General features: G+C 47.6%; 1 protein-coding gene across 6 annotated transcripts in view; it reads right to left on the minus strand.

Annotated features, from left to right (window-relative positions):
* The window catches only part of KDM2B (lysine demethylase 2B), a 107,196-nt gene that overhangs the window by 80,563 nt on the left and 561 nt on the right, over positions 1-26,072 (minus strand). For 2 of the 6 annotated variants that reach the window (XM_072953501.1, XM_072953498.1), the window contains exons 1-5: positions 25,172-25,261; positions 24,371-24,515; positions 21,311-21,389; positions 20,043-20,089; positions 12-194 (exon numbers count right to left, since the gene is read on the minus strand). In XM_072953501.1, the coding sequence (XP_072809602.1) occupies positions 12-194; positions 20,043-20,089; positions 21,311-21,389; positions 24,371-24,515; positions 25,172-25,186 (469 nt within the window). In that variant the 5' untranslated portion in view covers positions 25,187-25,261. Of the gene's footprint in view, positions 1-11; positions 195-20,042; positions 20,090-20,386; positions 20,484-21,310; positions 21,390-24,370; positions 24,516-25,171; positions 25,262-25,561; positions 25,842-26,072 lie in introns of those variants that run through there. The other 4 variants (XM_072953496.1, XM_072953497.1, XM_072953499.1 and 1 more) reach the window with 4 other exon arrangements.

Consider the following 26,072-nt stretch of genomic DNA (forward strand, 5'->3'; position numbering starts at 1 on the left):
CCGCGGAGGACCTACCACGGTGGGGCGCTTGACCAAGTGCTCCAGCTTGGTGTGGCTGAACTCGAGGCTGATGACGTTGTACAGCTTGTCCCGCTGTGCCTCTGGCGTCTCGTAGTACCGCACGAACTGCGACATGCTCATCTCCGTGCCCTTCTGGGTGTTCACGTCCATCACATCCACCAGCCGCCGGCTGCCTGGGGGTAGAATCCACACGCTGGTGGCTCCTGCCAGCTGGGAGTCCAGATCCTACCTGGGAGCCCCTATAAAATAAAACCTGCCCCTCCCCCAGCGCTCCCCACAGGCTTCACCCTTATGCCGTGTCTGTTTAATTCTCTTCCTGTCAGTTTTCCTTACCGTATCGTTCTCCAGTCTGTTTGCTCCCCTCCACCACCACGGTGTCCACTCTCATCCATTCCACCATTACTGCTCTCCAAGATGACCCCAAAAGCCTCTGAATGGGTCTCCACATGACTTCCTCCTACCTTCCTCTACACTGCTGCCAGAGTGAGCTTTCTAAAACAGAGACTTCCCTCTGTTTCAAACCTTCAATGGCTCCCCATTGCCCATTTTTTTTCAGTTGAAGTATACTCAGTTTACAATGCTGTGTCAACTTCAGGTGTATAGCACAACTCTTCAGTCACACGTGAATATACATATATTCATTTTCATATTCTTTTTCACTGTGAGCTACTACAAGATACTGAATATAGTTCCCTGTGCTATACGGTGTAAACTTGTTTATCTATTTTATATATAGCAGTCAGTATCTGCAAATCTTAAACTCCCAGTTTATCCCTTCCCACCCCACTCCCCACTGGCAACCACAAGTCTATATTCTATGTCTGTGAGTCTGTTCTGTTTTATGTAAGTTCATTTGTCTTCCCTGTTGCCTACTGAAGAATCCTTTGGCGCGGCACTCAAGGCCTTTCTGTTTATTCGCAGCACTAGGAAAGTACTTATCTCTATAGATAATGAACTGTTTAGTAGTCCCCTCCCTAGTCTGCGGAGCTGGAAAGTTACTTGACTTCTCTGAACCTCTGTGTCTTCATCCTGCTGTCTCTTCTGATAGGCTAGTTATGGTGATTAAATCCGACGATGATTACAAAAGTGCTCGGCACAGGGTCTGGTACATAAATGAATGGGTCCCCCAGCTAATCGCAATTCCTAAATATCATGTTTCTTTGTCTACTTTGTTGTCTTTTTTCTCTACTACTCTGTAGTCACCATGAGGGCAGGAGTCTTGTTCATCCTGCTCACTGCTCTATCTCAAATATTTGGAACAAAGCCTGGCACACAGTAGGAACAGATAAACGCAGACTGTTGGCCGTGCTGTGCCACATGTGACATATAACTTCTGCATGCACGACTGCAGAGCAAAAGAGAGTACGTGTCCCTCGTCAGGGAAGTCCAGCCTTTCGTCCCAGCAGCCAGCTCTGTGCCTCTCACTGCTTCCCAGAGGGACTTAAGAGACAGGGAACCTTGGTGCTAATCCTGGAGCCACCACTGACCAACAAACCCTCGTGGAAAAATCATGACCCTTTCGGGGACTCTGCTTCCCCACCTGTAAAATGGTTATAATAATGACTTTAGAACTTCAGCCAAGATGGAAGGAACAACCAAACTGAGTGGATCTACTTTGAAATGGGGGGAAACAGACACAGCACAGACTGCCAGATTCACGGTGGGTTATGATGAAAGCTAGCATCTCCTGTCCATCAGGACTCAAGGTGAGCATCGTGGTTGGAATGAGAAGTCCAACTCCCCACTAACCCAGTGATAAACACACAGTCCATGGAGACTTAGAAATGTACAAACCAGAGGAGAGGTGAGAAAGAAATGAAAAAAGAGAGAAAGAAACAAACAAGAAGCAGGTGATCACCTTGTTCAAAGCCACCCCAAGCCAATGACAGCTCGAGGGCCAAATCGACCCTACTGCCTATTTTTGTACAGCCCACGAGCTAAGAATGGCTTTTACTTTTTTCTTTTTTTTTTTTTTTGGAGTAAAAGTAGATTTATTTAGAGAGATACATACTCCATAGAGTGCAGGCTGTTTCAAAAAGCAAGAGAAAGGCCACAAGGTGTGGGAGCTGGGTGCTTAGTTTACAGTAAAATTAGGTACACACTCCATAGACAGAGCGTGGGCCATCTCACTCAGAAGGGAGAGCGGCCTGGTTTTTACATTTTAAATGGTAGAGGAAGGAAAAGTAAAAAGAAGAATATTCTGCAATGTGAAAATCACATGCAATTCAAACATCCGGGTCCACGTATAAATTCTCACCGGCCCACAGCCGCCCTCGCTGGTTCTCTACCACCTGTGGCTGCTTCCACGCTACAAGGGCTGAGCTGAGTACTTGCCGCACACTGACAGCCCAGCAAATCCTGCAATATTTACTCTCTGGCTCTTTGCAGAGAAAGTTTGCTGACCCTTGAACTAGACAAAATCTTCAGGGAACCTTAATGCAGATACAAACACATCTCCATCTCATTCACTGCTACACACTCAGATCTATGCAGAGCCTGCCCCATGGTGATGGTCAGTGTTGGCTGAATATAAACACAGTGTCCTTCACATAGAAGGAGCTGACTAATAAAAGTAATCCCTTGAGCGCAAAGGAGAACTTGGCTGTTAATATCTTTTGGACTCAATTTCTAATTTTCACAACCATCCCAGAAGCTAGGTGAACTGTCCCCATCTTACAAATGAGGAAACCAAGGACCAGAGATGTGATTGGCTCAAGTGCCCCAGAACACACCTTCTACCCATTAGACTAGTTAACATTTACTGAGCCCTTCAGCACAGGCACGCTCTCTACACAGGTTATCTTAATGGTGTGACAAGTTCTGTGAGGTAGAACTTCAACTGTACCCATTTGATGGATGAGAAACTGAGGCTTAGACAACTAACTTGCCCCAAAATGCTCAGTTAGCAAGCAGGCAGAGCTGAGATTTGAAGTCAATTCCATCTAATGCCAGGGCCCAGGTTCTTAATCCCGACACCCGCTCCTGCCCTATGCAATATTGAATCCTGATCACATGCTTAGGTTGAAAAATGATCCCCGCCTTCAGTGGCTGGCTCCTCACCCCGTGTCCCAGAGAAGCCTTGGAGAACCGCTCTGTTTTGGAGTTGGGAGTGCAGATCCACCAGGGGGCATCCCTGAACTTTGCTGGAAATTCTGACCATGCCCTTGGCAGTGTTCCTTCCTTACCAGGACTCCTGGAACAGGTGGGCTCTGCTCAGCTTTTCTGGAAAGCCCGCCTGCGGAGAATCTGCTGTTGGGGGGGACAGACAGACACCCAAGCCCTCCCTGCTTTCTGGCCGGCCTCTACCCGCCCTAATCTTGCACAAGTTTCCATCCACAAAGCCCCCTGAGGAAGGGGGTTTGCTGGGCAGGTTAGGTGATGGGGCTCACAGCCCTAGAGGCTGGTGCAAGTCAGCACCGAAGGCCTGGAGCTCTGCCACCCCTGTCAGTACAATGCAGTGGTTAAGCTAAGACTTTGTGGGTTCAAACTCCACCTGGGCCTCAGGCCTCTTAGCTTCTCGGAGTATCATCAGTTTCCTCATCTATAACGTGGGACAAAAATGGTAGCCAGTCTATGGGGTTGTCCTACGACTTAAACAAGGAAATGCACATGAAACACTTCTGAGAAGTGCCTGCAAGGAGGAAGCGTTACCTAAGCGGCCAATGTCATCTCTAACGACAGGTGGGGAAAGTGAGGTGGTGGGAAATCAGAGCCAGTTAAATCCCTACAGCCAGTTCAAAAGGACTGACCACTGGAGATTCTAAAACATGATCAAGATGGCTAATGGGTGATGAAAATCTTAAAGTGACAGTGGCGATGACTGCAAACTCTGTGAACAGACCAAAAAACACTGAATTGTACACTTTAAACGGCTGAAATGTATGGTATGTGACTCATAACTCAATAAAGCTGTTGGTGGGGGATAGAGGGATAAATTGGGAGTTCGGGATTTGCAGATACTAACTATCGCATATGAAATAGATAAACAAGGTCCCACTGTACAGCACAGGGAACTATACTGAATACCTTGTAAGAGCCTATAATGAAAAAGAACATGAAAAAGAATATATATAACTGAATCACTATGCTGTGCACCAGAAATTAATACAACATTGTAAACCAACTATACATCCATTAATTTTTTTTTTTAATAAAGCTGTTAGTAGACAAAAACACTTAGGTGCTAAGTGACCAACAAAGTTGCTTTTTCTAGAAATTTTTTTTCCCTTCAAAACTTTCCTGTCTGGGTGGGCATAGCTCAGCGGTAGAGCGCGTGCTTAACAAGCACAAGGGCCTGGGTTCAATCCCCAGTACCTCCATTAAAAAAACAAACGAACAAAATAAAATACACTGTTAGCGCAAGTATTTAAAAAAAGTCTCCTAGCAACTTAAAAAACACATAATAAAAATATAAATTATTCAGCCATAAAAAGGAAAAAGTACAGACGGTCTCTGACTTACAGCGGTTCAACTTACGATTTTTTTGACTTCACGCTGGTGCAAAAGCAATACATATTCAATGGAAACTACTCTGAATACTGAATTTTGATCTTTTCCCGGGCGAGTGATATGATACTCTCTCGTGATGCTGGGCAGCAGCAGAGAGCCACAACTCCCAGTCAACCACACGATCACAAACCACCGGTACACTCACTGGCCAGTTTTTCACTTTCAGTGCAATAGTCAATAAATTACATGAGCTATTCAATACTTTATTATAAAATACGCTTTGTGCAAGACAATTTTGCCCAAAGGTAGGCTGGTGTAAGTGTTCTGAGCACGTGTAAGGCAGACAAGGCTAAGTCATGATGTTCAAAAGGTTAGGTGTATCACATGCATTTTCAGCTTTTTACAATGAGTTTATCAGGACATAACCCCATCCTAAGTCAAAAAAGATCTGTAGTACCAACACATGCTACCACACGGTAACCCTCAAAAATATGCTAAGGGGAAAAAAGCCAGACACGAAAGGTCACGTTACATGATGTCATTCATAGGAAATGGGCAGAACAGGTAAATCCACAGAGGCGGAAAGTACATTAGGGGTTGCCAGGGGCTGGGAGCAAAAGAATGGGAGTGATTGCTGATGGGTGTGGGTTTCCTCTTGGGGTGATGAAGTTTCAGAACTAGCGGAAAGGTCGGTTGCACAACACTGTAATGTACTAAATGTCACTGAATTGTACGTTTTAAAACGGTTAATTTTTATGTTATGTGAACTGCACCTCAATAAATTTTTTTGTGTGTGAAGCAGTGTAAGACATTACATCTCACATGCTTCCTCCACTCCGACAAGAACTTCATTTCTTCTGATCTCTCGCTCTCTCTTCTTTTACTGTTTCCTGCAATTAGGAGAGTCTCTTCCCCACTCATGGCTCAGAACTTGGGCCACGCACGAACTCTTTCAACTCCTCTCTCTCTGGGGCGCCTTCAGACTGGCCGCTACGTCCTTCTCTCCCCACCGTTAGGCATGTGCTTGGGCTCAGTTCTTCGCAACTTAATTTAGGGCTTAGGGATACAGGTAGAGGTGGGAAATGATAAACCCACCTCAAGACTGCAGTGGACCAGAAGTGTGGAATGGTGGCCCCCAAAAGATTTATCTACCCAGAATCTACATATAGAACCTAATTTGGGAAAAGGGTCTTTGTGGAGGTAACTGAGGTAAGGATCTCAAGATGAGATCATCCTGGACTTAGAGTAGACCCTAAGTGCCCTTGTAAGAAGGCCATGTGACGAGGGAGGCAGAGATTGGAGTGATGTGCCTACCAGCCAAGGAATGCCTGGGGTTGCCAAAAGCAGGACGAGGCAAAGAAGGGTTCTCCCTCAGAGCCTCCAGAAGAAACCAAAGCTGCCAACCTCAACGTTTGACCTCCTGTCTCTGAAACTCTGAGAGAAGAAGTTTCTGTAGTTTAAAGCCACCCAGTTTGTGGTACTTTGTTCTGACAGCCCCAGGAAACGAACATAAGGCAGTGGGCAGGGAGGGTCACACAGGAACATCTAAAGATTGCGATGCCTCCCAACCTGAGTGGCAGGTGCTCATTTTATAATTTTTCTTTAAATTCCTTGGCACATATAATACATTTCACATACACTTCTCCCCCAAGAATGGGCCAAAGAACTCAGATGTTTCAGGCTCCAGTTTCCATAGCACAGGATCTTTAGGCAATGTGCCCCAGTGTCCCTGTCTACAATATGGACACAAGACCACCTACCTCAAAAAAAAAATGGTGAAAAAAGATTTTAACCAAACATAAGTTTAAATATTCAGTTAACGCTGGAGGCAACTGAAAGGCCTTTAATGGCATCTCACTGCATAGCAGCTAAAGGTCTGCACACAAGCCGTTGCTTCCCACCCCTCCCAATCTAAAAGCAAGACTGTGTAAGCCCCTCCTCTTCCAGAACAATTCTGACTCCCCAACCTGATCCCCAAATTTGCACAATAAATATAAAATTCTGACCACACCAAGATGGTAAGTCATCACCTCAGTGTTATTCTATAAAGTTGGTATTCTATCTGGTGCCAGCTTAGATACAACCCAGGTCAGAGACTATAATAAAAAGATTTCCAAAAAAATGATAGCCCAAATCTGGTTCTTAAAAAAGAAAGCCTCCTAAAACAGAGTAAATTTATCCATTGTTATTAGCATATATTGTACATATACATGATACACACACGATGCATGTTACATGTCCTATAGGCGAGCATTAACATAGATATATAGGTTACAATACGTATGCATTCAAGAGACTCTTTAAAATATATGTCTCATATATTCAGTTATTCGTGGTTAGTACACAGCAATGTACAAATTACTGGTATTTTTGAAACACATAACACCTTCCTGTACACATATATAGCCACATGTCATTATGAGTAAAATTTGGACACAAATGTGTTTTTTTTAATACACATACACCTTGCATATATCATGATACTGGCTTTTTGTAAGGTATTTTATGCAATACTTATAAATTCTCATTGGGGGTATATATATATATATATATATATATATATACACACACACACACACATATATTGATCTATAAATTATCATTTTCTTTCTTAACCTAAACATGGACAAAATAAAGAGCATCTGGGATTCATTATCACTTGGTAAATGCAAGAATAAATGACAAATCCTATTATGTAAAAAAAAGAGACACAGCTTTAAAATAATCTAGTTTAACAGTATCATTAACTACTAGGGTGTAATAATTTGCAAAATTGTACCTTAAAACCCTGAAGAGGTTATTTACTTTGCATACGCCAGGGTATTTTTAAAAAACAAAACTAGAACAGGGAAAACCTTAATAATAACATTGCAAATAGGTAAATAAAATTCAAATTTTAATTTAAAAAAAAAAAGTTGGGGCATTAACTGAGAGGACTCATAAAATGCTGGAGGCATAGAAGGCATAACCCAGAATGTGGCTCCCTCCTCTCAGGGGGCCAATTCCAGTTCTGCTAACAGCCTTTAGTACCCGCTCACCTCAAGGGCTGTTGTGGATGGAACTGCGTTCCCCAAAAAGAGATGCTCAAGTTCTAACCCCTTACCTTTGAATGGGACCTTACTTGGAAATAGGTTCTTTGCAGACGTGAGCAAGCTAACATGAGGTCAGACTGGATTAGGGTGGGTCCTTAGCCTATGATTGGTGATCGTATAAGACAAGGGAAAATTGGACAGAAACGCACAAAGGGAACACACAGCCACATGAAGACAGAGGCAGAGATTAGAAGGATGCATCTAAGAGCCAAGGACCACCAAGGAAGCCAGTGGCCACCAGAAGCTGGAGGAGGTGGGGCAGAATTCTCCCCCAGAGCCTTCAGAGAGAGCTTGGCCCTGCTAACAGCTTGCTTTCAGACTTCTGGCCTCCGGAACTGTGAGAGAACAAACTTCTGTGGTTTTAAGCCACCTAGTCTGTGGTACTTTGTTATAGCGGCCCCAGGAAACTACAACGAGGGCTGATGAGAGAATTACTGGGTAAACCTACGTGGCTCTGTAAATGTCAGATCTGGAGGCAGAAAGGGCTGTTCTCCTCGCTCTCCGCACACTGCTACTACCGGACGTCGCAGGGCAGGCAAGTAAGTGGTGCAGCTAATGCCGTCTACCGAACAGCCTTGCAAGGAGAAACCTCTTCATCCTAAATACCAAATTTCTTTGTCTCTTCGTTTCTTGTCTTCCTCCCCTAACTCCGCCTTCCTCCAGGCATCGTGAGGGCAGGAGTCCTGTCTGTCTACCCCAAGTCTCTAGAACGGAGAGCCTGGCACATAGTAGGAGTTCAGGAAATATTTGTGGAATGAATAAACAAACGTTAGGTGCTACGCATTGCTTCCTGTCAAGCGTTTAACGTATGACTTCACAGAGAAATGATAGTTGAACTGAAGAAATGACCTGGGGGTTCCAGGAGGTGGGTATGAGTGACCTTCCCCGCACTGGGGAGGATGAAGCCCTGAGCAGTCAGGAGCCCTGCCTCTGCCACAGCCATCAGTGAACAGAGAAAGATGTAATGGGAAAGGCCTGTTTTTTTTACTTTTCTGAGCACTAACCAGGCTGCCAGTCCCCTCTCCCCAACACCATCCCCAGGGCTCCCTCTGCTTCTAGCCAGGTGCAGGTCCCCAGCTGATCCACCCTCTGAGGAAAGGGGAAGGCAGGACTCGGAGGGGTCAGAGCCGGGAGATGCAGCTGGGGCTGCGGGGGCAGGAGTGTGCCGGGAGGAGGCCCAAGACGGGAGAGGCCGAGGGACTGGATCTGAGGCGAGTCTAAGAATAGCTTCCTTGGTGCGCAGGGAGCTCCATCCAGCTCCCCAGGTGTCCTGGAAGCCGCAGTCTGTGGGAGGAGTCGGAGTGGGAGTCGAGGGAGGAGGAAAGGAAAGTCGGTTCTTCTGGGTGTCTGGGCTCCATGAACCCTGGGGAAACGCAAACGCACCAGCAACCGGAATTCAACCCCACCGGGTTCCAGCCCCGCAGGTGGCCGTGAGCAACGCAGGAGGGTTCGCACACTTCCTAGGGCAGCAGATGTAAGGACTCTGACACGTCAGAGATGAGGGCCAGCTCTGAAGCAAACAGCAGATGAGGGAAAGTTTCTCTCTATAGATACCCTCCAGCCAATAAATGACAAAGGAACGATAAGAATTAGACCATCCCCACTTTGCAGCCCCTAACGGAGCTAGACATCAGCGGCTGCTAAACATCAGAGAGAGAGAGGGGGCGGTGGGGGGACCTAACATGTGCCTCCTGATGGATGAAGCAGTCTCATCAGAAAAAGCGAATGAACTAGTTAATGAATGAGTATGTATTTCTGTGTGGAAAGAGTGAGAGAAACAGAATGTGAATCTGATCAAGCATGTACATCCAACTACCAATTTACAGAAACTACAGAGGATGGAAGAGCACGTTAAATTACTCCAAGGGAATGCTACTAGCAAAATCCAGACAATGGAAAACTCTACAGGTCAAACAATCCAACTTCTTCAGATTGGCGGGAGGTGGAGGGAGAGCCCAGAGATTATAAGAGACCATAAAGGCACCTCAACCGATCACAACGTAGGAAACTTACTTACATTCAGACCCACACAACTGTCAAAGAAAAAAAAAAAGAAAGTAACATTTATGTTATATATGAAACCATAGGAAATTTGAACAATGAACAGGGATATTTACTCATTTTAAGGAATTTTTAAAATTCATTTTTAAGGTTCCTAGTTTTTAAAAGACTAGGGGTGATAATGCTATCATGATTACATTTTTTAAAATCCCTTCTCATTTGGAACGATAGATACTGAAAACTTTAGGGACACAATGGCATGATGCCTTGATATGCTTCAAATCTTGCAGGAGAGGAGGAAGTGGATGGGGGTATGGAAAAGGCAGGACCCCAGACTGACGAGCGTTGGGGCTGAGTGATGGGTACACAGGAGTGCATTAGATTTTCTGTCTACTCTTGTCACTTTTTAAAGTCCTCTCCAAGCAAAAGTACTTTTATAAATCCCAGTTCTGTTACTAGCTCTATGGCTTCAGGGGACTCACCCTTACTAGACTCGGAGGGTCTTCACTTGTAAAATGGGCCCTTCAGTGTAAGAGAGCCTAACACCGTGCCTGGCACATGGTAGGGTCGGCAATACACTTACCCACAAGCCACTGAGCAGGTTTAGAAAGAGCCAAGAGACTCAATACGAAGGGGGAAGGCATCCCAATCAGATAGAAAGGGAAGGGGAGCTCTTTCTCTCCCGTATGTGGACTTCTCAGGCATCCTCATTTTGACCCTGAAGCCACAGCCCCATCTGAGCTCTTTTATTCTCACTTGAAGAACCAGGCTAGTTGTTCCTCAGTCAACGACAGCCCACGGGAGACCCCGGAATAAGCGGTGGGAGCCTCAGGGGCACCTGGGACGGTGCCAAGAGCCCTGCACTGAGCGCAGCCCCAGCATCCCTTACTGTCCCTGCTCTGGGCCTCAGCGTCTCCACACATAAAGACAGGAAGAAGCTGACCTTTATCTTTTGTTGTTGTTGTTGTTGCCACAGAACTCTTCCTTCGAACAGAAGCTTTGACAAGAGCCAAATACATAAATAAAAACAAGCAGCTCAGGCTGAGGCGGGAAGGGGGAGGCACTCAGAATGCAGGTCTGGATTCCCGGGTTTCCCTCTGAAGTCCACTGGGGTAGGTCACCTGCAGGTCCTCTCGCAGGGCTGACACAGATTTTTAGCCTAGTTCTTAAATACTCAGACCATATCGCTTAAATGTGAGCTGGGGGGAGTGGGAGAAAGAGGGAAGAGAAGGAGAGGCTGGCCCAAGGGGTCACCGGGGACACTTGAGGCCTGCCTGCCAGTCCCTTTCCGTCCGAGCTGGGAGATTAAGCACCGAGCCTCCCTCTTCTCAGGTTCCCAGTCTGGCCTGCTGCTGGCGGCCAAGGGGAGCTGGGCATAAGCGCCCGGGGTCCAAGCAGCAAGCTCAGCCCCAGGGAGGGGACAAGTGCCCCAAAGGGACAGAAGGGACGGCTCGGTGCTAAAAATGGAATGTAGCACCCCAAGTTCTGGGGATTAGCCACCCCTGGAGCACGTAACAGGGACAAGGTGTCTTTGGGGGCCTGCAAGGGATTCACGACACTGGAACTCAGGCCCTTGAAGTTAGTGGGTTACAGGAGAAATTTTCCACATCGGAGTGATGCCGGGAGTCCCCAAGCAGGCCCACAGCTTGGCAACCCCCTCCCCGCCTCTCTTCCCCCGCCTCCTCCTCCCTCCTGGTCTCTAGTTTTCTGGGCTCACAGGCTACACACACACCCAACAAATTCCAGCTGCAGAAATTAATCCGTGGCCCCATGGCCCTTGCTTTGAAGGCTCCATCAGTCAGCTCTGAGAGCCATGGGTCGGGGCCGGGAGGAGGTTGTGGAAAGTCACCTTGGAGGCTAATATAAAGCATGCACGGGCACTGACCCCAGACTCCCTGAGCCCGCTCTTCAGAAAGTGCACACAAGTGCTCTGCATCATAGCTCTGGAACCTTCTCTATCACCCTCAAGTTTCTGGACGGGGTTTTCATTCTGTACCTTAGGGGCATCTTCTCGTCCACCCCACAGAGGCAGTGTTCATTAGCAAAAGCAATAGTCACGGTTCAAATCCCACTCCACTGCTTCCTAGCAGTGAGTCCTTAGGTAGATCCCTGAGCCTCTCTGGGCTTCAGTTTCTTCATCTGTAAAGTGGAGATACTATGAACTTCCCTAGTGGCTTGAATTATTGGAAGCACTTTATAAACTTAAAAGCAGGGATCCTTTTGAGGACACTGTCCCAAATTAAAGGTGCAGGGTATGGCTGAGTCCCTGTACAACTGGGGACAAATCTCTTCCCAGATGTAGGTCTCGGTTTCCTCTTGGTGAAACACGAGGGTGCTGGCAAAGGTCTGCAGGTTTTCCCTAAGTGCTAAGATCTTCTGACCCCCTCACTTTTGTGCCTTTAAAAATTGTACCCAAGACAGATCCTGTGCCAGGCTGTCCTCTGTGCCCTGGCTCAAGACTCTGACCCTGCTAGGCATAAGAAGAACAAACCCAGACTTACTAACCAGGGCTGAACCCAATCAGGCAAGAAAATCCAAAAGACACCCAAGCCAACAAAAACAAAGACTGCTGGATGAGAAGACACAGAGAACCGTGCAGGAGTTAAGGGAACAGCTCTGCAGTCAAATACAGGCTCAGATCTCGGCCCTTCCACACACCAGCTATTTGACTGTGGACAAGTCACTCGAGCCTCAGTTTTGACATCTATAAAATGAGGGTAGTGATAATTAGGGTTTTATGTGGATCAGACAAAAAAACACAGGAAATATACTTGCTTACAAGATCTCAATAAACAGTAGTTAATGCTATGATTTATATTCTAAGGAGCTACCCCACAGGGGGAGTGACTCTTTCTAGGCAAAGAGTGGGCAGAAGCAACTACGGTTCCTCTAGGCCCTAACACCATGAAGAGTGTTTTTTGTTGTTGTTGTTGTTTTACTGTTATTATTTTTTAAGAGTTGGTTTTTAGAGCACTAGATTTTCAGGAAAAGGGAAAGAGAACAAATCAGCGAGGGAGGTGTTTATCTTAGAGAGAAAACATACCGGAGAACATAACTGAGCCCCAGTGAGCCCACCTCCCCCGGGGCCCTCAGCTCTCCTGACTTCGCGCACCTTAACCTGCTAGCATTTCTCTCCCTCCTGCCCGGTGGACGCCTCCCTCACCTATCTTTCCAACCTTCACGTCACTCCTGAGCTCAAATTCAGTGTGGCCAGGACTGAACTCATCTATGCCTCCGCCAAAGTCTACTTTTCCTCTTGGGTCCTGTTACAAGCATCATTCCCCAATCGCTGAAATTCAAACCTACATTTGAATCTGATGTGTCATCTACCGTCTGAGCAACTTGCAAGTCACTTCTCTGCAGGCCTCATTTTTTCCCACCTGTGAAATGGGAAAGCAAGCCTAAAAGAGTTCTAAAAACTCTTTCAGAGTTTAAAATTTTTTAAAGTCTATGGATTTTAAACCAACTTTAAAAAGGTCTGGGAAGGGAGGGAGGGATAAATTAGGAGCATGGGATTAACAGATACAAACTACTATACATAAAATAGATGAGCAAAAAGGATTTACTGTATAACACAGGGAACTAGAGCCAATATCTTGTAATAACCTATAACGGAAAATAATCTGAAAAAATATATATATACATATGTGTGACTTACTTTGCTGTATATTTGAAACTAACACAACATTGTAAGTCAATTATACTTCAATTAAAGAAAAAAGATTAATAAAAATAAAATAATTAAAATTGAAAAAAGGTCTGGGGATAAATCAGCCACCTTTGATTTCTAAAGAGTGAGAATTTAGTCTTCTCCCTAAACACAGTCAGTCCAGGGCAGAGCCCGTCTCAGGAGTCTCCTTAACCCCAGCATCTCACCCCTGGCCAGACACAACACAGACACCCAGTAAATTCGAGAGGGAGGGATGAATGGGGGCGAGTTAGGGTCAGAGCAGGAAGTCGCAGAGCAAAAGCATGAGCTTTGGAAAGACCCAAGGCAGGTTTTGGGTCCTGGCTCGGCTGCACACTAGCTATGTGGGCAGCTCCCTCTGAGCCTCAGAGCCTCCATCTGGAAAAGTGAACAATAACACCTAATTTATACGATTATTGGTGAGGACAAAATGAGGTCATCTGGCAAACATACAGTGAAAGATAAGTGATTATTACTAAAACTGGATGAATAAATGAATACTGAATACAGTGACAGGTCTTGAAGATTTTTTCAAGAAAAGGGGCTAAAGAAAGCTTCGGTTGGCTTGGGTACCCTCACTAGAGAAAAATACAATAAAGAGATAATACGCAAACCACCCTTAGCCACGGGCCCTCCCAATCCTCAGTGACCTAAGTATGGACAATGAATGGGGACCCTGCACTTTGTGGATACGCTTTCTCAGAGGGCTTAAAGCATCTTCAGAGACAACTAGATTGATCTCTTCCCCAGTTTCCCTATCCCCTCAACTCCCAGCCTATAGATATCCCAATCTTCTTACATGAACTATCCAGCACAGAGATGGGGGGGCGGGGGGCACAGATTAGAGCATCAAACAGACCCACACAAATGCAGTCACTTGATCCACAACAAAGACAGCACTTCGGTGCTATGTGGAGAAGGCATTTTTTCAATAATGGTACCAATCAACTGGATATCCACATAGGAAAAAAAAAAAAGAATCTTGACCCCTATTTCATGCCAAACTCAAAAATCAATTCCAGATGAACTACAAATGCAAATGTGAGACTTCAAAGAATAAAGCTTTTCAAGAAAAATGTATGAACACCTTCGTGATCTTGGACTATGCAAAATTTTCTTAATTTGACAAGACACAAAACGAACTAATGTATCAAGAAGAGTTAAATGGTCTAGGTTAAAATTAAGAACGTCTATTCATTTAAAGACATCTTAAAGAGTGGGAAAAGGCAACCCACAAAGTAGGAGATATTATTGGAATGTGTACTCACACCCAGAATATAGAAAGAACCTTTATGTTATGGGCTAAATTGTGCTCCCCTCCCTCAGATTTGTATGTTCAAGGTTTAACCCCTAATAACACAATATGTAACCATATTTGGAGATAATGTCTTTAAAGAGGTAATTAAGTTAAAATGAGGTCTTTAGGATGGCCCCTAATTCAGTAAGACTGGTGTTCTCGTAACAAGAGAGCATTAGAACATACATACTCCAGAGGGAGACCACATGAAGACAGGGAGAAGACAGCCATCGATACAAGCCAAGGAGAGAAACCTTCGAAGAAACTAACCCTGCTGGCACCTTGATCGTGGACTTCTAGTTCCAGAATTACGAGAAAATTAATTTCTGTTGCTTAAGTCACCCAGTCTGTGGTGCTTTGGTATGGTGGCCCTAGCAAACTGATAAATCTTTACAACCAATAAGAGACAATCTTTAACGAAAAAAAGACTTGACCAAACGTTTCACAAAAGATACCCGAATATCAAATAAACATATGAAATGAAGCTCAATTCCATTAGTCATTAGAGAAATGCCAACTGAAACACAATGAAATAGAACTGTATTCCCACCAGCATGGAGGCATGACTAACATGAAAAGGATGAACACACCAACTCTTGGGGAGGATGTGGAGCAATCAGAACCAGAACAACCCCTCTGGACAATTACTTGTCAGTGTCTAGTAAAACTGAACACATATGCAAACTCTATGACCCAAGCAATTCTGCTCTTGGTATATGCCCAATGAAAACACATCCGTTTGTTCACCAATCGTGCCTCAAATGTTCACACCAGCATGATGCATATAGCTTTAAACTGACAGCTTGTCCATCAACAGATGACTAGATAAAGAAGATGCAGCATATATATACAATGAAACACTACTCACTCATAAAAAACAGTAAAATAATGCCATTTGCAGCAACGTGGATGGACTTGGAGATCGTCATTGTAAGTGAAGTAAGCCAGAAAGAGAAAGAAAAATGCCACATGATATCACTTAAATGTGGAATCTAAAAAAAAAAAAAAAAGCACACTATCTATTTATTATTTATAACTTAGATAATTGATCCCCTGCACTGCATATGTGTAAGCACATTTGACTGTCCTTTGTGACTGGATTACTACAGTCTGTTGATTCTTATTTGGCTTTATTCCTTTAATAACATCTAAGTTTGAAAAGCTAAAGCTCTAAACTGTTCTTACAGAACAGTACATATATGTAAATTTTAAAATGGTTTTATCTCTCAATGAGTTGCTCTTCCTAGAATAAACCTTGTTTACCCCCAAAAATAAATAAAATAAAATAAAAAATAAACTGACAGCTACCCAAGTGTCCACTGATAACAGAATGAATAAATTAATCTTGAAATAATCATATAATGGAAAACTATATAGCAATGAAAAGAAATCATCTACAAATACACACAATAATATGGATAAATCTTGTAAACACAAAGTTGAGTCAAAGAAGCTGAAACCAAAAGAGGAAAGACATCTTGCGTGATTCCACTGACATAAAGTATTAAAACAGGCAAACTTCATCCCCACTGTCAGAAGTCAGGGTAACAGCAGAGGGTAGTGACTGGAGGGCAATTCAAGGGGAGTTGATGCTGGTGTGTTCAATTTGCTAAAATGAATCAAACTATACAGTTACCATATGTGCGCTTTTCTACATGTCTATTAGACTTCAATGAAAGTTTTTATTTTAAGTGTGCAGTGTCATCAAAATGGAAACTGCTATTTTTTGTTTTTGTTCTTCACAAGTGAGGAGCTCAGAACAGAAGTGAGGTGCCTGTCTTCCCAGTGGGCAGATAAATTGGGCTGAGAGAAAAAAGCCCAATTTTAGGACATTAGAGACGAGTCTGTGTAGACCCAAGTTGTGGCTTGTTAGCTGGCCGCGCACCAACCCGCTTCTCAAACAGCCGCTGCCCAAGAGACAGGGCCCGGGGAGGGGGCAAGAGGCTGGAAGACAGAGGCTGAGATCCCACACTAATTCCGAGGGACGGTCCAGCCTCCCCCATACCCTGCCCTCCAAAGCAGAACTCCCATTTGTGTTAGGGGCATGTTTATGTCACCCAGTAACCCTGGAGAAATCACTCCTTCCCCACTCCCAGTCCACATGGTTGTGCTGGGCAGACCCCACCACCAGCTCAGGGATGAGGTTGTGCTAAGCCTACCAGAGCCAATCAGAGACATTTAATGGAATTACTACGGACTTGGGAAGGAGGACTGAGCCGGCAGCATGGAAGCCTGGAGCTGTCGGCTCCCCATTTTCGCTACGACATAGAGAGAAACCTGTCGGAGAATGAAGCAGAAAGAGGAAGCAAAAAAAGGAAGCAAAAATGAAAAATAAGAGCCACCTTCTTGAAATCTTCTTAGAGCACCTAGCTGTAGATGTGCCTAAGGTCACATCCTGCACTCATTACATAAACCAATGAATTCTGTTTTGCTTAGGGCAGGCTAAGTTACATTTGTCACTTACGTCACTATGACAAATGTTCCCTGTCGCCACTCTCCAGAAGCCTGTGTGCACTCTCCGAGACTAAAAAGGGCATAACGCTACCCTGTGCTAACCACAGTTACAGGCATCCCTCGCAGTCCCAGAGCCCACGGTATCCTCACAATTCACCTATGTATTCACCGTTGTGATGATCCATTTGGTCATCACAGAAATGCCAAGAGACACAGGCTGCAAGTATTACTATTCCCACTTTCTTGGCCACCCTAGACTTCTCGAGAGCTGGCAAGGACGTTGGGGACATCTAACTGACTCCTCTTGCTATCACGAGGAGAAGAATGAGGCTCAAGGGAAGAAGAAGCAGCCAGGACACAACCAGAGCATAACAAAACTACAAAGGGCTTGAGAATTCCTCTAAAGGGTCAAAGCCAACAGTATTAATTAAGCCTGTGATGTTGTCTGAACCCAAGATTTGAGAATCTGGCTTTAATCCTTGTTCATAAAGAGAATCTCATCGGATCCACAACCTGATATTAGAATAATAATGGGGACCTTTTACTGAGCATCCATCATCCAGCATAAAGCTACACATTCATTCATTCTCATAGGATCTTTCTTTGAGGCAGATTCTGCTCTGAGCTCAATTTTGCAGATGCGGAAGCTGAGGCTTAAGCAGGTTAGGTAGCTTGCCCCAAATCACCCAGTCAAAGAGCAGAGCTGAGCCCCAACAACAAAGGCTGGGGCTGGACTGAGGCACCAAGGAGAGTCGCTCATGCCAAGACTTGACTTATGGGGTCCATTGTCCCATCTTCTGCCCACTGCTGGAAGGTTGCCTCCTTCTGCTCTGACATCCACTTCCTTCAGCATTTCTATTTCCTGAGCAAGGAAGCCCTCACCAATTAACTGAGATCCCTCTATCTGTCAACGGCACCATTTCCTTTTAGACAACCAGTCCTCTCTTCTGAGTTAACACACCTCTGGGTCAATAATTCAGGCTGGATCATCCGCACACCCACCAGTCAGCTGCCTTCATCCTCCACACAGCCAGTAGAGCCGCCTTTTATAAAACTTAAATCAGATCACACTACTTCACACCCTCCAGGATGGCTAGCATCAAAGTGTGGACAAGGATGGACAGAAATTAGAACCCTCATTATGCTGCCAATGGGAATGAAAAATGGTGCTGTTGCTCTGGAAAACAGCCTGGCAGTTCCTCAGGAGGTGAAATATAGTTACCCTATGACCCAACGATTCCACTCCTAGGTATATACCCCTCAAAGAAGTGAAAATGTGTGTTCACACAAAAACTTGTACACAAATAGTCATAACAGCATTGATATTCACAATAGCCAAGAAGTAGAAACAACCAAAATGTGCATCAAGTGACGAATGGTAAAGAAAATGTGGCTTATCCACAGGATGGGATACTATTCAGCCATAAAAAGTACTGAGGCAGGCTACGACACAGATGAGTCGGGAAAACATGATGCTAGTGAAAGAAGTCACATATAAAGGACTACGTGTTATGATTCCACTTCTATGGAATGTCCAGAACAGACAAACCTACAGAGGGAAAACGCAGATTAGTGGTTGCCAGGGGCTGGAGGGAGAGGGGACTTGGGAGGCACAGGCTTTACTTTGGGAGTGATGGGAATGTTCTGGAATTAGTTAATGGTGATGGTTACACAACATTATGAATATGTTAAAAACCAACGAATTGTACACTTTAAAATGGTTAAATGGTGAATTTTATGGTACATGATTTTATCTCAATTTTTTAAATGTTTTAGACTCCCTCTCCCCCTAAAATAATCAGATCACAAAGCTACCCTCTCACCACACTTTAAAACCCGCCAACGGCTACCCACTACACTAGGAGTCAAGCCCCAATTCCCCACCAGGGCCCATAAGTCCCTACCAGGGCCAGGCCCCTGCCACCTCTCCCACCTCTCCTACTACTTTCCCCCTCACTCCTTCCGTTCCTCCCTCACCTCCTGACCTTTGCCCTTATTCATTCCTCAATCTGGAATGTTCTTTCCCACAGCTGGCTTATCATCGGGCAAGTCTCTGTCCAAAGTCCTCACCACCTCCACCCAGAGGCCCCCACCGACCACTCCATCTAAAACGCAGCTCCATAAAGCTCCATCCCATGACCCTCCTTTATTTCTTCATAGTCCTTCTCGCCCACTGAAAAGATATATTTTTTTACAAAACTGTTTACTTCTTTGTTGGCTATCGTTCCAACCAAGAGGGCAGGGACCTTGTCTGTCATGCCCACAGCTGTGAATTAACCTGCCATATAGAAGCTACTTGACGGGGGAGGGTAGAGCTCCGTGGTAGAGTGCCTGCTTAGCGTGCACAGGGTTCAATCCCCAGTACCTCCATTAAGAAAGAAAGAAAGAAATCTAATTATCTCCCCCAGCACCAATCAATCAATCAATCAATCAATAATTTTTTAATTAAAAAAAAAAAAGAAGCTACTTGAGAAGCACTTCTGGAAAGAACTGAACAACTTCCCGTAAGATCTGAAATGCAGCCCACTACCTGCTCAGGAGTCCGGAGCACTAAGGGATCTCCTCGCCCTGCAGGTGCTCAGGGAGTTAATCAGCATTTGCTAGGCCCTCAGCGCCAAGCCCCGCCCCAGACCTGTCTGGAACCCTGAGGAAGCAGGAAGAAGGAGCCCTCCCCTTGGAAGTCTGAAAGTCTTTCAGGGGTCACACAGCACCCAGTATTCACCCAGCAACCCACAAACAAACTCAAAGGAGATCTAAGCTTGCCTTGCAGACACCCAAGCTGGAGGCTGGGGTCCAAATCAGCCTCATAAAACTGCACTGGCAAACACCCTCTGACACAGCTTCTTATGGCTTTGCAATCTGACCTGTTCTCCAGAATGAGACGGTTGCAGCTCACACCTGCTCCTGCCTCCTCCCATGGAGAGTTTCTTTTCAGAGGCAGTTAAAAATCTAAACAGGCAGGTGGTACAGGCCTCCTTCCCTGCTCCTCCTTCCTCCTTCAGCATCTCCCAGCCGCGCTCACACACACGTAGCAACTTACCCACCAGGAGCTTGACATCTCGAACTGTGAAATCAGGGTCAGGCATCCTGCAAAAAGAGGAACACAGGCATCTGGTAAGAAGCCAGAAACAAAAGTCAGACCCAACAATGGGGGCAGAGGCAGGCCACTTTTCCTAAGAGGGTTCCCTCGTTCTCAAGTTGGGAACCCAAAATAAGATAACTCAAAGGGAGGGTAGTGACCAGTTGGTGCCTCAAGGGTCAGTCACTGCTGAACCAGGGAGCAGCTTCCTCACATCATAGACAATACACACCCCTCACTGTCCCTGACACCTAAACTCATCACTGCTACAGAAAAGAGGATGGGACATCCACTGTCCACCCTACATTTCCAGCGAAGACTGTCAAGGGTAACTGCCAGAGTTGGGCATCCAAACACCAGCTTTCTTTCAGGGTGGGTGGCCCTCTCTGTGGCTCCTCTTCTAGAAAATACTCTCTGTAAGGAGTTGTACAGAGGCTGGGAGGGGCCCCTTTAAGAGGGGAAAAAAAAAACCACATCACTGGCCATAATGACTGTGGTTATGTTCACTATAAACAATGATGCTGAAGGTTTAATTTCTATTCATAGGAATAGACTCTCGGGCAAGCCTGGAAGTAATGCTGGGAGGCGGGCCGGTCGTGATGACACCCACAGCTGCCTCCCCACCCCTGCCCAAGGGGCGGAAACCTGTTCTTCCAGCCTGCCTCCCGGATCTCTCCCCAACCTGGACCCCTGACAGCACTTGAAGAGAATGTAAATCAAACAAGACACAGTGAGGAGGCAGGTGCTGGAGCAGGAGGAGAACGGGGAGACAGGCCTGGCATCCTGGGAAACAAGCCCCTCACAGAAAAGGACCGGTTTCCCACACAGTGGGAGTCTGAGCAGAAAATATGTGTGTGTCAGTGTCCTGCCTCTGGGCCTAGAGGCTGGCCAGTCCCTTCACAGCCCAGGCCCCGCCTCAGTTTCCTGATTTGAGGGAGGAGGGCACAATTCTCCTTAGGAAGTCACTGCATGTAACTGGGTGGATCAGGGAAAAAAGCTCACACCGTTTAAGTACCCTGTGTCCCCTTTGCCCAGATTCTCCAAAAATCAAGACCTAACCTTTAGAGAGTTTTTCCCCTTTGTCGGGCTTTAATACTATCCCCAAATAATGAAGAAAGATCCTTCTCAGTGATGAGAGGAAGGGAAAAGAGGGGAAGAAATCCATCCTGAGCTATAAACTGTCTTTGGGAAGGTGACAGGGGAAGAAGCGATTAGTTTCAGCAACTTACTTAATTCCCAGTCCATCCTTTTCTCGAAATATCAGGGGAACTCTGAGAGCTTCTCTTTGCACGTACTCATAGTTGAAGTCTGTTTGGATATTGGAATGAAAACAGGTTGGTTAAGTCAGGAAGGAGCAAATGAACCACGATCCATTGGTCAGGGGAAGAAAAACGATGAAGGAAGGGGCAGGGGTTACACCAGATGCAGGGGCCAGCTCAAAGGGCAAGAGCTCCCTGGAAAATGACAAAGAAGTAGATTAGGCAAAGGCCAAGAGAAGCCATGCCAACTATCAGCTCCTCTGCCTACTCAGTCATTCCCTGCATGCCCCACGGGTCAGAACTTGTCAATGAACAGCCCAAGGCCAGCGTGGGTTGGGGAGGGAGACTCATGAAAGAGCCCCACACAGCAAGAGCCCCAGCCAGCACTGCCGAGGAGGGACAGACAGAGAAACGCATCCCGGGCCGAGCTCAGAAAGTAAAGGAACTGCAAAATTGAAGAATGCCACCTGGGAGGATCTGAAGCCCCAGAGAGGAGGCTGGGAGGAGGGTTTTCATTGTAGCTGAGCATCAGGGAAGATCTTATTGTAATATCCTGCATAGTGAAGGGGAGAGGGGGAAAGCCGGTTTCCCTGGAAACTGTGTATTTGGTGCCAAAATAACTAGGGAACTGGGCACAGCTTTGTTGTCTTAATAGTGAAATTCTGCTGCAGCCATCACAACACTTGCTTCAGATGGATAACTGAGAGGGATGCTTCCCCGGGAGAAGGCGGCGTGAAGGGGGCATAGTACGGCCTAAAGCAAATTCACAGGGCAGTTTTCTGTCTGACTGACGTTTGTCTAGTGGAGACCCCCAACATCCTTATTGAAAGCCCTGGAGAATGAAGGAAGCCTTAGTTTCTATCCTCCCCAAAGCAAAGGATCTGACCCAACCATATCCCTAAATATGGAGGTGACGGAGGCGGAGATAAATCCTCACATCCTCAAGTCCTCAGGTAACTGAACCAATCCACAAGGGCACAAGCGCTCCCTGGCCGGCCGGTCTGAAGGAAGATGGACGAGACCCCAGGCCACTGAAGCCCCTGCCCCAGGGAAACAGCTCACCAAGGCAGCTTGGGGGTGGGGGGGAGTGGGGCTGGGGGTGGGGTGGGGGAGGCCAAGGCAACTCTGCTCAGAGGAGAGAGAGAACAAAACCAGAGCTGGGGAAAGCCCTGACCTTAGCAGCTCAGATCCCCAGGGGCTCCCAGTGAATGGGGATTCCTAAGGATTTAAAGGCAGAGAAGTTTAAGAAGCTTCTACTTTGAATCCAGGCTAAGGGCTCGTTCTGTTTCTCAGCTCCTCCCTCAAGTTTTGGAGTGAGATCTGAATTAACAGCCAAAAACCCTAGAGCCTTCTTCTTTGAAAGGAGCCTGGACAGCAGATTTAAGGAATATCCCTTGCTGGAAACCTGCCACCCCACCCCCCCACCCAATACACACACACACCCAAAGTCCACCCCCACGGTCAGCTTCGACTTCCTCAAATGAGCCTGAGAAAACACTCTGAGATCCTGGGCAGAGAATTCCTCAGCAACAATCAGGAAGAGATGCATACTGTTTTCTCCTAGGATCCGCCAAAGGACTCAATAAAAATGGGGAAGAAAGGAGAGAAATTAAAATCCCATTTGTGGTAAGGAAATTTAAATGCAGGTGAGACTAGACCCCTGGACTGTCCACCCCCATGTGCAATGCTCTTAAGACCTGGCAGGCTGGAAGAAATTTCTTCTTCCCTCCCCCCACAACTACCCCCTACCACGGAAGCCAAGCGCTCCAGGAAGCAATGGGCACAAAAGAGAAACTTCAAAAATGCAAAGCCAGGACTGTCTCTTCCAGGGACTAACCCCCCAGCCCCAGCCACTCAACCGGAACCTGGAGGCCAGAGACGTTTCCCATTATCGGCTCACTAAGGGATGGAAGAGTTTTCCAAAGCGGAAGGTGGATAAACAAAATGGAAACAGTAATATAAAGGAAGCCCAAATATCTGAGGGGGTAAAATGAACTTACAGGCCTCAGAAGGGCATAGGGATATGCATAAGAAGGCAGAGGCAAATCTAAAATCCCAACCCCACAGGCAGAACCAGCGGCCATGTGGGCCTTAGACCCAAGCCAGAGCATCAGCGCAACATCTGGAAGACACCCCCAGACACCTTGCTAGTACCAGGGTCAGGGAGAAATTCAGGCCCTAAAGGTCTCAGGCTAGGGTGACACTTCAAAACTCCATAGGCTTCTCCAATTTCTGCTCTAAAACCGCAGGCCACACAAAAGGGACAGACCTCTCAAGGCCTCAGGCCTGGGAAAAGACCCTGTTTCCCAAAGCGGTGCCCCAAGTCTTCACCTCAGACTGCCAGAGGACAGCCTTAAGCCTGAGGGGGGGGACAACCCTCTCACCTGCAGTCCCCACTTCAAACCGGCAGGGCTGCAGGGCTGGAGGCCTCAGGCTTAAGTGCGGGACCAGCCAACAACTCACCCACCCTGCTCCAATCTGGCAAAGCCCACAAGGTGATGGGGCTCAGCTGACCTGAGGAGGTGTCATTCAATGACCCGGAGCGTCCCCAGAGCCAGGCCCTAACTGGCAGGGCCCGAAATGGCACGGGGTTTGGGAGTCTCCAGGCCTGGGGGGTGGACCCTCACCCTAAGGCCCCTGGGGTGCTCCAGCCCGCTCGGGACAGCCGGCTGCCCCTCGTGCGCAAGGAGCTGGTTCGGCTCCGGGAGGGGTAGAACGCGACGCACCCGCCCTCCCTCGGTCCGCCCGTCTGTCCCCAGGTCCCTCTGTCCGCCGGCCCCCTGGCTCTGCCCACCGTAGGGCTGGTGGTGGGCGCGGGCCGGGCCTAGGCCCATGCCCGGCCCCCGTTCCCGACTGCCCTCCTCCCTCGCCACCCCACCCCACCCCCCCCAGTGCTCGGCCTCGTTTCGTCACCGGATCCCCTGGAATGGGGGACGCGGGCGCGAAATACGAACCCAGCCACCGGCAGCTCCCTCCCCACGTGCGCTCGGGCCGCGGCGCGGAGGATGGCCTGAGGAGGGGGCGTCTCACCTTTGCCCTCCATGGCGTGCACGAAGTCCCCCTGGTACAGCTGGCTGCGCAGCTTCTCCTCCAGGCTGAAGCCGCGGACGCTGACGATCTCCTCCACGTCCGACAAGTCCTCGTTCTCGTCGTATCTCTGGCGGTCAATCGGGCGCTGCGGGGACCCAAACCAGAGAGCCCGGGACATTATTGGGGGATCCGGGGGTCGCCTCTCACCCTGGGCCCAGCTCGAACAGGTGCAGAAGCCGCGCGCCCCCTGCACCCCACCATTGCGACCTGAACAACTTTGCGCAGATGCCAAAGATGCTGAAAATCAGGATAACTAGAGGGGCCCGCACCCCCAGGGTCAAGCTGCGCCCTATACAGGGCACTCCCCTCTTGCATCTTTGGAGGCCATGGAAAGGATATCTAAGGGACTCTCCCTTGCCCCCCACCCTCGATAAGTGTTGAGTTTTGCTCACTCGACCCGGACTCTGGTTATGTAACCCGCGAAGGGGGCTCGGCGCACGGGCTGGCGGGGCATTTGTAGGCCCCGGAGGAGCCGCCGCAGCTCCCGGCTCGGCGCTAACAGCAGCCCTGGCGGCCGCGGCGGCAAAGCCGGGAAGCCGGAACCGGGGGCCGGCGGCATTTCTAAGACTGGAGCCGCCCCCGAGCTACCCGGGAAGCTGGAAAGCTGAAATGGAAGGGCTGAAGCCCCCGCCGACCGCCCGCCAGTGCGAGAAGAAGAGGTGGGAGGGGGGGTTCGGGGCTTGGGAGTGGGAGAGGCAGACGGCCCGCCACAAAGCTCCCATCGGAGACCCCAAAACGCACCAGCAGCTGCCTCATCTCCCCACAAGCGCGCGCGCACACTCACTTCCTAAGGAGACTCCCCCACCACTCCCCGCATCCCCTGCCTCCTCCCTCCACCGCCGAGCGCCCGGCCCCGCAGCCCCCTAGATTCCGGGCGAACCCCGAGCCCGCTGAGCCTCGCTCCACGCCTTTCCCCGCTACCACCTCCCCACTTAAGTGTCTGAGACTCTGAGCCTCACAAGGGACTGGAGGAGTAAGCTGCTTGCTTCCTTTTGCATGCAATTTATTATATTTTTTTCCGGTCCTCTTGCAAAATACAGAAAAGGAAAGAAAAGGCAGCAAGAAACGACAACAAAAAATAGATCTATCATATACCAGATACAGATTTGGAAAAAAAAAAAAGCTACACACCAATCTTCTTCCAGAGTCTTTCTCTGCCTCCATTTTTTTAGGAGAGTTCACCAATTAATTGTCAACACTCCTGCCCCCTGCATTTTGGCGGAGGGGGAAAGGAGGGAAGACCAAAGAAAACAAACCAAAAAATAAATAAATAAAGTAAGCCAGAGCCGAGATCTACAAAGTTTTGCACCAACACTTAAGCAGATCCGTTTGCAAAGTCCTAGGAAACCATTTTCAGCAGTTGTGGGGGGGGGAGGCGTCGACGTCATAATCCCCGGAACGTAAACATTGTTGCCGATCGCGCTCTGAGCCCGCTGCCGGGCTAGTTGTGGGGGGGCACTCGGCCCAGGATGGGGGGGCGGGGGCGACGGCCCGAGGAGGTGTGGGGTGGGGAGGGCGCCCGGGAGGCACCGGGCGCCGTTAGCGCCCTGGCATCGCTGTTTTGTTGTTGGGTCACGAGTGCGCCTCTGCACGCAGGCGCCGCCGCCGCCCGGGAGTTGTGTGCAGAGCTGACTTTTGGAAG

This window comes from Vicugna pacos, chromosome 32, assembly GCF_048564905.1.
Source record: "Vicugna pacos chromosome 32, VicPac4, whole genome shotgun sequence".
Lineage (NCBI taxonomy): Eukaryota > Metazoa > Chordata > Mammalia > Artiodactyla > Camelidae > Vicugna > Vicugna pacos.